The sequence below is a fragment of the Asterias amurensis genome, chromosome 10, assembly GCF_032118995.1.
Source record: "Asterias amurensis chromosome 10, ASM3211899v1".
Lineage (NCBI taxonomy): Eukaryota > Metazoa > Echinodermata > Asteroidea > Forcipulatida > Asteriidae > Asterias > Asterias amurensis.
The window spans coordinates 18,856,772-18,868,308 of record NC_092657.1 but is presented as its reverse complement, the minus strand read 5'-3'; the positions used below and the strand labels follow the sequence as shown (position 1 = coordinate 18,868,308).

Sequence of the window (11,537 nt, the reverse complement as noted above, 5' to 3'; positions counted from 1 at the left end):
CACCCAGGTTCCTCAGGCATGACACTGATGGCGACATTACATGTTGACTACCTAAGGTAGAGGTGCAGGTAGAGAGGTGCAGTGCACACAGTTCAATGGAAGTTGAAACAGAATTATGAAGCGAACAGATGGGTTTAGAGTAGTTGTTTGAAAGAACTAGCGGAGGAAGCTTGGCGACGAAGAAGAGGCAGATTGTTCTAGAGAGATCGGCCTGCGTGGGAAAAGCTGTGGTCACCCCAAGAGTAGTGCGATCGGGAAACCTGAAGAAGCACAGAAAATGATGACCGTAGTCTGCGATATGGTTGATACACTCTACAAACTAAAGAGTTGAATCACACACTAACTTGCATGAGTTCGGTGAGTGACTACACTTTGAAAAAGTTGGATCCAGTGTTTTAATGTTAAACGTTATGAAGATACTTCATTGAAAGCCGTTAATCTCAAAAAAGTAACTACCACCGATAACCTTTTTATGTAAGGTGGCCCATGGTGGACACTTTGTTGATCAAGCTAATGCTGTTGACGACACGACAACACACAAGCAAACTCACGTAAGGGGAGTTTTATGCGGACTATGCGCTTTGCCTCAAAGGTCATGTAGTGCATTCATAAAACGTTTAACTTAGTGTCAGACATACAAAGCAGAAATTCTGAGTTGGAGTTATATCTGCTTGCCGTTATGAAGGACTCAAGGACGATTATCAAGTCGTTTATAAATTTGAAGGTTGTTTAAAAATGAAGCCCGGCTGCTTTGAACGCGTTATGCACTTTTCAATTGATACGTTACAAGATGGTGGTCTTCATGGTTGGATTGCTGTGTTGGGTTTGTTTACATCCAAAGTAGTTTGGAATATTTTGGTAAAAGGCCTGGGTATGATGTTACCTACACTACAAGAACAGTTCCACACTTCAACTTGGTTGATTGGCTGGATGGTTGCTTTTGTCAACGCAGGAGGATGTTTCACAGGTAAGCACGACCGAGTTTGTTTTCGGAATACGACATTCAGCTCAAACTATCACGTTTACGTCGTTGATAATGGGTGCGTTCGTTTAGCTTCCCTTTGGTCGACCCTGGTCTGCCCCCGGTGCGTTCAAATAGCTTTGCCGTCGTTCTAGGGGCTCACCCGGACTAGCCCTCAGTGCCCTGCTTGTGGAGTGGGTCACTTGTGGGCCGGCCCCAGGTGCATGACGTCACTACGAGAGCGGTTAGTGGTCGGTCGTTTAGCTCTTGTCAAGGGCTCACCCGAGTGAGCACCGCAGGGTAGACCTAAGCCCGGTTCATACTTCCTGCGAATGCGAATGCGATACGAATGTTGACGTTACAAATTCGCAACGAGTAATTCGCAGCAGTTCAACTTTGTTCAACTCCCTTGCGAATAATCGCTGCGGTAGGAGGGTTGCGGTGACATCAAATTTACGTCAAAATCGCTTCGCATTCGCATTCGCATGAAGTATGAACCGGGCTTTAGTGAAGCTAAACGAACGCACCCTATGATTGGTGGGGTTTCACACTTGCGCAAGCCAATCGTGCGTAAGCCCCCCCCCCCCCCCCCCCAAAAAAAAAAAAAAAAAAAAAAAAGCAAGATTATTAAGTAAACAGAGTTTGCGCCGTAACAACATTACAATTTGCGCAAATTAAAAAAGGGCATCTTCAAAGATTGCACCCCATACATTACATGTATACACAACATGAAGTACTTAAAGGCAGTGGACACTATTGGTATAATTACTCAAAATAATTATTAGCATAAAACCTTACTTGGTAACTAGTAATGGGGAGAGGTTGGCAGTATCAAACATTGTGAGAAACAGCTCCCTCTGAAGTAATGCAGTTTTCGAGAAAGAAGTTTGATTTCGAGTCACATTTAGAATTTGAGGTCTCAAAATAAAACATCTGAAAGCACCCACTTTCGTGCGAAGGGTTTTTTCTTTTTTTTTCTTGCGTTATTATCTCGCAACTTTGGCGACCGATTGAGCTCAAATTTTCACAGTTCTGTTATTTTATGCATATGTTGAGATACATTACCTGTGAAGACTACTCTTTGACAATTACCAATAGTGTCCAGTGTCTTTAAACATCAATGCACGAAAGCAAGTCAGTTCAGAACGTGCTATCAGAATTTCCATTTTCACAAATGTTCACCCCCCCCCTTCCGATTGTTCTGGCTATACCGAATAATTATGTGGGTAAAAGTGTTCAGCTTCCTCTTACAGTCTGTTTTGCTTTTGATTTGTTTTTTTTATAAAAGGCATCCTAGCAACGCCACTAAAGGAGAGATTTGGAGCCAAGACTGTGTTGACAGTTAGTGGATTAGTTGTTGGTATCTCCATGATAACTGCGTTATTCCTATCAAGTTTATACGCAATCACCTTTATCTTTGCCCTGTTTTCTTCAACAAGTTTGCTCTTTTCAAACAGGTGTCTACGCCACTAAAGGAGAGATTTGGAGCCAACACTGTGTTGACAGTGAGTGGATTAGTTGCTGGTATCTCCATGATAACTGCGTCATTTCAATCCAGTTTATATGCAATCACATTCACCCTTACCCTGCTTTCTTTAACATTTGCTCCTTTCGAACAGGTATACTAGCTACGCCACTAAAGGAGAGATTTGGCGCCAGGACTGTGGTGACAGTGAGTGGATTAGTTGCTGGTATCTCCATGATAACGGCGTCATTCCTATCCAGTGTTTACGTCATGACCTTCATCCTTACCGTATTTGCAGGTTAGTATTACAAGACTCTGTTATTACGAAAACCTGTGTCCATATATTGAAGATTGGGGAAAGTTGTTAATTTCAAATAGAAAGCAACCAAACTTGACAAAAAACTACACATGACCCGTCCGGCGGATTGCCGATAATTCTGTGTACGACAAGGGGGCATGGTGTCCGACGCAAAAAAAAAAAATGGCAACGATGTATTGGATATCATATTCCACGAAATCACTACCACCAGAGGCACGTTGCCATCTACTGTTTAAAGGCAGTGGGGACACTATTGGTGATTGTCGAAGACTAGCCTTCACAGTTGGTGTATCTCAACATATGTATGAAACAACAAACTTGTGAAAATTTGAGCTCAATCGGTCATCGAAGTTGCGAGATAATGAAAGAAAAAACACCATTGTCACACGAAGTTGAGTGCGTTTAGATGGTTGATTTCGAGACCTCACGTTCTAAATCTGAGGTCTTGAAATCAAATTCGTGGAAAATTACTTTCTTTTTTTGAAAACTATGGCACTTCAGAGGGAGCCATTTCTCACAATGTTTTGTACCATCAACCTCTCACCCTTACTCGACACCAAGAAAAGTGTTATACTAATAATTATTTTGAGTAACTACTAATAGTGTCCACTGCCTTTAACCAACCCCTTCATGGTATCTACGGACGTTTTAAGCATTGGTACAAACCACTAGGGGCCAGACTGGTAGAGCAGAATGTAATACCTCTCCAACTTTTACGAAGCATTAATGGTTAATTGCTAAATAAAGGGCCACAAGTGGAATGACCGACACTTTGTAAGCCCCTATTTGCTGCTGACAACACCAGACCTTGGGTCAGGTAAATTAAACCGCTCAGCGACCAAGACCTTAAAGATGCTATGTCAGATTTTTGGCCCCAAACATTAAAAAATTGATTTTTTTGTTTGTAGTAAATGGTATTTAAAAGAGTATCATCCGCTTTAAAAAAAAAAAGGTTATCTTTTACTTTTAATGGTCAGGAAACATGACAAAAATATTTTTTTTTATAAAACACATTAGAATTGGTATATTTTCGGGATCCCGACAAAAACAAACTAATTTTAGCACTTTATTTCACTGCTACTAATAATTGGCGGACCTTTTCGAGCAATGGCTCAAATGAAAGCTTGTAACTTTCTCAACCCGCATCAAAATACCTAAGGAATGTTAAATCATAATTGTTGGGTCAAATCAGCCAAAAATCTGACATAACATCTTTAAGTAGGGTCTATTAATTAGATGTCCGTGTATAGTAAGTGTGAACACCTTTTGATTTGTTTCTTGGTTGTTGTTGTTGTTGTTTGTTGTTGTTTTTGGTTGTTGTTGTTGTTGTTGTCGCTGTCGCTGTCGCTGTCGCTGTCGCTGTCCTGTCGCTGTCGCTGTCGCTGTCGCTGTCGCTGTCGCTGTCGCTGTCGTGGTGGTGGTGGTGGTGGTGGTTGTCGTTGTCGTTGTCGTTGTCGTTGTCGTTGTCGTTGTCGTTGTCGTTGTCGTTGTCGTTGTCGTTGTCGTTGTCGTTGTCGTTGTCGTTGTCGTTGTCGTTGTCGTTGTCGTTGTCGTTGTCGTTGTCGTTGTCGTTGTCGTTGTCGTTGTCGTTGTCGTTGTCGTTGTCGTTGTCGTTGTTGTTGTTGTTGTTGTTGTTGTTGTTGTTGTTGTTGTTGTTCTTTATCTTCTTATTCCTGTTCACTGGAACTTATCTCCAGAGCGTAACTAAAGATTGAATTTGATAAGTTAACTTTGAGACTCATCGGACAATTGAACCGTATGATTAAATTGGCACAGTTTTCTTGACGTCGTGATGACTTAATCTCACTAGAGATACAAGGTTATACATTTTGAAAAATTCTAATTTTGTATTCGAGGCATTTCACTTAAATTGAAAGGTATGATGTTCACAGTTTATCTAAAAGTCAACACAGGGGCAACATTTGTAGACGTGATGCCAAAATTGTTTTAAGGTATTGAATAACAAAACAAAATTGAAGATTTGTAACAAATCAGAACTCAGCAATACATTTGTTGATTTGTACAATGTACCTGTTATAGGACTGATAGTTAACACACAAACTTTGATCCATTTGACTTTTACCTTCGGTTTAATTTTTATTTTTATTTTTTTATTTGTACGAAAGTCATATCTTAAAGGCAGTGCACACTATTGGTGTTTCAAATTAAATATAGCATAACACCTTACTTGGTGACGAGTAATGGGGGGGGGGGGGGTGGTAGTATACTAATTTTCCACGAATTTGATTTCGAGACCACAGATTCAGAATTTGGGGTATCGAAACCAAGCTTCTGAAAGCACACAACTTCGTGTGACATGACGAGGGTGTTTTTTTCTTTCATTATTATCTCGCAACTTCGATGACCGATTGAGCTCAAATTTTCACAGGTGTGTTATTTTATGCACAATTATGTTGAGATATAGCAAGTGAGAAGACTGGTCAAGTATCTTTAAAGGCACTGAACAAGTTTGAGCTTAATTTGAAAATTTTAGCTTAATTGGTCATCGAAGTTAAGAGAAAAGGATGACAGAAAAAACACCCTTGTTGGACGAATTTGTGTGCTTTCAGATAGGAATAAAAGACTTGAGAAATTACCTCTTTCTCAAAATCTATGCTACTTTAGAGGGAGCCCTTTCTCACAATGATTATACAATCAACAGCTCTCCAATGTTCGTTACCAAGTAAGTTTTTAAGTTCATATTTGTTTTGAGTAATTACCAAACGTGTACCTTCCCTTTAAACATAACTTATATTTCCAGCATGTGTGTTCTTTGTTGTAGGATCAGCTGTTGGCATATCATTCGTGATAACGAAGCATCTGATTGGAAGCTATTTTAATAAATCTGTCACAACAGCCTATGGCGTGGCGGGCCTAGGCAGCTCTGCTACCTTCCTGGCTGTAGTGCCCGCGATACAGCTTTTCCTGTACATCTACGGCTGGAGGGGAACAATGCTTCTACTTGGAGCATTATCATTACATCTCGCTCTCGTTGGAGCTCTGATGAAACCATCTGCAGATAGTGGGAGTCAAGATGTTTATGAGGCAGCTCTCACAGACGAGGAGCAATTAGACACAGAGGTAGACAAAGTGGCACCAAGCAACCGCTTTGGCTGTTCTTGTTTTGCCAAGGTCTTTTCATTAACTAAAGATACATTCCAGCTTGAATTGTTCTCATCCATATCATTCTGGCTGGTTTTATTTGTGTTCATCGTGATGGAACTGACATATTGTGCATGGTTAATTTACTATGTGCAGTACACTACTGTGTCGAAAGGATTCACACTGGAAGACGCGTCACATTTTGTTGTCGCATATGGAATAGGGAGAACAATAGCTTCCATTGTGATCGGTCCATTGTTTCAAGCTGTGCAGGTTGTCAGCGCATACGTGTGGCTTGCTGCATCTCTACTTTTATGCGCCATTTATTATGCTGTTGATCCATGGTTGACGTCTTATTGGCCGATTGTTGCGAACACTTTCTTTTATGGAAACGCTCTATCAATAGCTTTTATACTCGTAGATGTTGTCAGTAAGAAGATATTCGGTAGAGAACGGTTGGGGCATGCTGTGGGGTTAATGGGACTTTCGTCAAGTGTGGCGTCACTCCTTCTATTATATTTTCCAGGTGAGTTTTCGTGTGCAGCGACAACACCAACACCAACAGACTACAATAATTTTCAAAATGAAGCACAGTAATTCCTAAACATAACTTTCCAATGTCAAACTACAATAAATAGTACAATTTATTCAGTTCCCGTCAACCCTGGAAAGCGCCCACTATAGTTTGCGAACGTGGAATCGTTGCTGTGTGATTGCAGTCCCTTTGGGGTTTTCACATATTTATAATAATTGAGTTCAGAAATATGAAGAAAACAAAATGTTTTAATGCTTTTTCTCATTTCACATATGAGTATTATGCTTACGAACAGTAAAACAATTGTTTTAGTAATTGTTTGTCACGGTTTATATGTTTAAAAAATACATAAAGTTGTGTAGGGGGCTGACTCCGCCTACCCCTTTTGTGACGTCAATCGAGGCAGACTTTGCCTGCAATTCGTATAGTAAACACACGTGCAAAGTACATGTACGTCTAAGTCGTGAGTTGGTACATTTCAAAAAGTGATTTTCTGCATCCAGCAGCAATACACCTGGTCGGCATTGCCCGAAAAAAAGGGAGAAATAGAAATTCACGACTTGGTCCGTACATGTACTTTGCAATTGTGTTTACTCTACGCATGGCGGGCAAAGTCTGCCTCGATTGACGTCACGAACAGCGCCCTCTCGGGTCGAGGTCTACTCTTAAATTTGTATATAACATAAGAACTGATTTTTTAAAACCTTAGTTAACTGTTTATCCACATTCCACTCATCAAAACACTATTGACAAAAGCTTTATTTAAAAAAGTACCACTTCCAGGTGACTTTTTTTTTTATTTTGGGTGTTGAACAAAGAATTGACTAGAGTGGGATTCGAACCAACGACCTCCGAATTAACGTGCCGGGGGTCGTTGGTTCGAATCCCACTCTAGTCAATTCTTTGTTCAACCCCAAAAATCATTTCAAAAATTACCCAGTCAGTTTCCCTTGTGGTTTATATTGACTATTTAATTTTTGAAGATTTGCAATATCCAAAACAGGCACTGATGGACTAATCAGCTTTGTTTTTCCTAACCCCATGCTACACTGGGCGGTAAAGTCTGCGATTCTACTTTGAGGTGTTGACAGATGCCCAAGTACAGACTGACATGAAATAGCAGGTCCAATGGATTTTGTTTTTCCAAATGTGGCAGATGAAAAACCAATTAGTCAGGGAAAAGGTCAAACAAAGCAAAGTTTTGTTGATGATTGCAAAACACTAACAGACTACAACAAATTTCCCAAATGGAGCACGTATCTGATGAAACACGACTTTTGAAATTCAAACTATAGTCAATACAATCTCTTCGTTTCTTTTAAACCAAAGTCAAGCGAAGCATTCAAACTTGTCCACAGATTTACATTAAACTTACTCAGTTTGAAGATAATGATGGTAGAAAGCTTCCCTTAAAATATTATTTGCTGAGGTGCTGTGGTTTGTGTGAAATGAGTAAAACAATGTCAGTATGTCACGCGTAAAAACGTATTTACTGGTTAATAATAAAACGTTTTTTTTTTTTCATGCAAAATAGTTTTCGTCTCACTAAGAGTGAGACGGAAAATATGTTGGTGACTATTTGTTCTCATTTCTCAAAAACTACACCACCTCAGCAAGTTATAGTTTAAGGAAAAATGTCTGCCATCATTATCTTGTTAATCTGTGGACATGTTTTGTGTACCCGATTCCCTTAACACAGTTGCTTTTAAGTCGCGTCATGTAGTTAACAGTTGGTTAATTGGATGTCTGCCTACTATTTTAGTGTCTTTGTTTCTGTGTTTCTCACATTGTGATATTTTGTTTTGTGTATACTATCCAGGATTGATTTACGACTTAACTGGAGACTACACCGTGGCTTTCAGTCTAATGGCTGGTGCACAGTCACTGACTGTGTTTGCTGCACTTGGTTTGGGCTGGAGACAGAAAGACCATCCCAGTTCATCTGAGGCATCCCAATTAGGAACTACATAGTTTTTACACATATATCGTAACCGAAGGGCTGCAAAACAATGTGAGACTTTTTGAACGCTTGGTGGCAGCAGACTTACCAGGTAAAATCCACACGGGGAAGCTAATCGAATGCACCCGATATCACCGTAATAGTCACTACATCAATCACTTCAGCGGTAACAACGAGACAGGACTAATATATATTTAGCGGTAACACCATGTGTGTATCTACATGCCAGGTAGAGTTTGTTCTTTAGAGAACTGTCTTGCTTTATTCTACTACCGTGGAGTAGATTTATCGGATTGTTCGGGAGACTTCTCAGTTCTGAAAAAAAAAACTGTCCTGCTTTTTACATACTACCCGGGCGAAAGGTAGAGAGAATTGGCGGGAACTACTATGCTTAAAGCCATTGGACACTTTCGGTAAACAGTATAGTCCAAGACCCACACTTCGTGTATCACAACTTATAATAAATAACAAACCTGTGAAAATTTAGGCTCAATCGGTCATCGAAGTCGGGAGAAAATAACGAGAAAAACCCACCCTTGTTTCCACACGTTTCGCCGCGTCATGACACGTGTATTGCAATGTGAATCTGTAGACATTGTGTTTTTTGTTAGGAAAAAGTACAGAATAAATACCCTTTAAGATTGGTGGGTTTTATCACATGGTGGAGTGCAGGCTGTGAACCAGTGATAAGAGAAAACTGCAAACTTAAAATGTTGAAACAGACATTGTTAAAATAGCGATTTAATAAGTCATTTTGAGGGTGAAAGTATTATATCACTTGGTGCCGGTTGTGGATTTTTAAAAAAGCTAGCCTTGCTCTAGGCCACCAGTCGCATTATTCACTCAAAAAAGACGCCGTTGTAAACCCACCGTATACTGTGCGTATTATGTGTGATCGCACCGCGCGACCCATATACACTGTCGGATCGCCCAGCACCCGCCGTCCGTACGACTACTAACTGTGCACAAGTCACTCGCACACGTACCACTATATCCGTCAGCGGATACCACTTAGGCCGTACATGCGGATAGCGTATGGGGCGTCGTGTGGTGATAACATCGCATACTAACTGTGCACAAGTCATTCGCACACGTACCACTATATCCGTCAGCGGATACCACTTAGGCCTACGCATGCGGATAGCGTATGGGGCGTCGTGTGGTGATTACATCGCACAGTGATTGGTGGGTTTTTACAGCGGCGGTCTTTTTCGGAGTGAATTATTCGACTGCCTTGAGCAAGGCTATTAAAATGCTAAAACGTTAAGTACTTATAATAAATATACAATGAAATTGAGAATTGTTTACAAAGTGTTAAAATCTGATTGAGTATAAGGACATGTTGATCTGAATTGGCTCTTATAGAGCTATAAAAAGCGTCTGACAACGCTGGTTATGAAATGGATATTGTTAGAAAGGATGTTCTGAAAGTAGAAGGATTCACTCAAAACTCAACTTGAAATTGACTTTGTGAACTTATAATATAAGCCATGCTTCGACACGCGGTATCAAGTACTGTTATGTACCGTGCATGCAGTATAGTATTTATTATTGAGTTCTTGAATTCAGAGCGGGCCCGTGCTTGTGTAAACAACCTTTGTTAGCCATTTTGTAGAGTAGAACCAACTTTTTGACTCCACAAAATGGTGGACCGTGTTATTTCACGAAATGATATCTATACACAATTTCAAGATACAGATCTACAGTTGTGGATTTTAATATCATACGTAAATCAATATGAAACTGTAATCAACTAACTACCTCAAGGTATTGTTTTCTGACAGTAAGTATGTACTAACAATAATGTGAACTAAATTAAATTCAAGCTTTCCTTCATCGAATTATATACAAAAGCTCAGTACAAGTCTTGATGCAAGACGTTTCTCGTTTTCCTTTCACGCACAGCGCGGCCAACTCACCAACAGCGCCCGCATCGACCGTATATACTCACCAAAATAAGCCCACTCAGGCGTCACACTAGAATTACGCCATAAACCTGCCTCCAGACCGGTGTGTATTTTCACCTTTGACCTACATTCAATTTATATAGAGCTAAGCAGTCAAAGTATATTGCGGATTGACAGCAGTGTACTGTTTGGGCATCTATGTAAAGCTCATGTCACTGCACATTTATCGATGATATCACTGTACGAGCAGGGACCTATCTTTGTCAATGTGGATAAATACAGGGGCCCAGTCTAACTCACTACCTCCATGCACTCACCGCTCGCGTGGCGTTGAGTTCGCTCGTCCCCCAACAATTTGCTTTAACCAAAGGCGCTGGGATGGGCAAACGTTTAATAATGCGCAGTCCCATCATGCATCACACTCACACTGCACCATGGGTGCGTTCGTTTAGCTTCCCTGGGTCTACCCCGCGGTGCTCACTCGGGTGAGCTCCTGACAAGAGCTAATCCAACGATCACACTCGCCCTCTTGTGGTGACGGCATGCACATCAGGTCACCTCCAAGTGGCCCACTCCACAAGCAGGGCAGTGGGGCTGACCCGGGCGGGCCCCGTAAAAGCTATTCGAACGTACCGGGGCAGACCGGGTCGACCCAGGGAAGCTAAACGAACGCAGCCCATAACAAGAATCTGTGCAAGCGATTAGCCCATCCCGAGCGCGAAGGCGATGAAGGGGCTAAAGTCAGGTGGGTATTATACGGGCGGTCGATGCGGGCGGTATTGGTGAGTTGGCTGTGCTGTACGTGACTGGAAAACAAGAAACGTCTTGCACCAATACATGTTCGTCATTAAATAATTGTTTTAGATCTGTACATTTAAGAGTGGATCATAAATAAACAAAATTGTTATTTATGTAAACAAAAGATCTATGCTAATTTAGTTGACTATTAAACTCACTGAACACTTTTGTATTGGTAAATTGTCAAATACCAGTCTTTTCACCAGTCTTTGGTGTATCTCAACATAAGCATACAATACAAAGCCTGTGAACATATTGGCTAAATTGGTCATCAAAGTCGCGTGAAAATGATGAAAGAAGAAAACACCTCTGTTGGACGAATTTGTGTTCTTTCAGATAGGAATAAAAGACCTCTGGCTAGAAGTATTTTACTATTTTAGTGAGAAATTACCTCTTTCTAAAAAGTTATGCTACTTCAGAGGGAGCCGTTTCTCACAATGTTTTATACTATCAACAGCTCTACGATGCTCATTACCACGTCAGTTTGTGG

General features: G+C 40.8%; 1 protein-coding gene across 1 annotated transcript; it reads left to right on the top strand.

Annotated features, from left to right (window-relative positions):
- Window positions 1–617: 617 nt before the first annotated feature.
- Window positions 618–11,232, top strand: LOC139942975 (monocarboxylate transporter 12-like). The gene is made up of 4 exons (XM_071939794.1): window positions 618–967; window positions 2,581–2,724; window positions 5,528–6,373; window positions 8,202–11,232. The coding sequence occupies exons 1-4, from the start codon at window positions 736–738 to the stop codon at window positions 8,351–8,353; spliced, it is 1,374 nt and encodes a 457-aa protein (XP_071795895.1). The 5' UTR covers window positions 618–735; the 3' UTR covers window positions 8,354–11,232.
- Window positions 11,233–11,537: the final 305 nt, after the last annotated feature.

Excerpts from the sequence above, each read along its gene's own strand:
- LOC139942975 (XM_071939794.1), top strand. The coding sequence starts at position 736 with ATGAAGCCCGGCTGCTTTGAACGCGTTATGCACTTTTCAATTGATACG. Across the intron at positions 968-2,580 it reads CGCAGGAGGATGTTTCACAG|GTATACTAGCTACGCCACTA; the intron begins GTAAGCACGACC and ends CCTTTCGAACAG. Across the intron at positions 6,374-8,201 it reads CCTTCTATTATATTTTCCAG|GATTGATTTACGACTTAACT; the intron begins GTGAGTTTTCGT and ends TATACTATCCAG.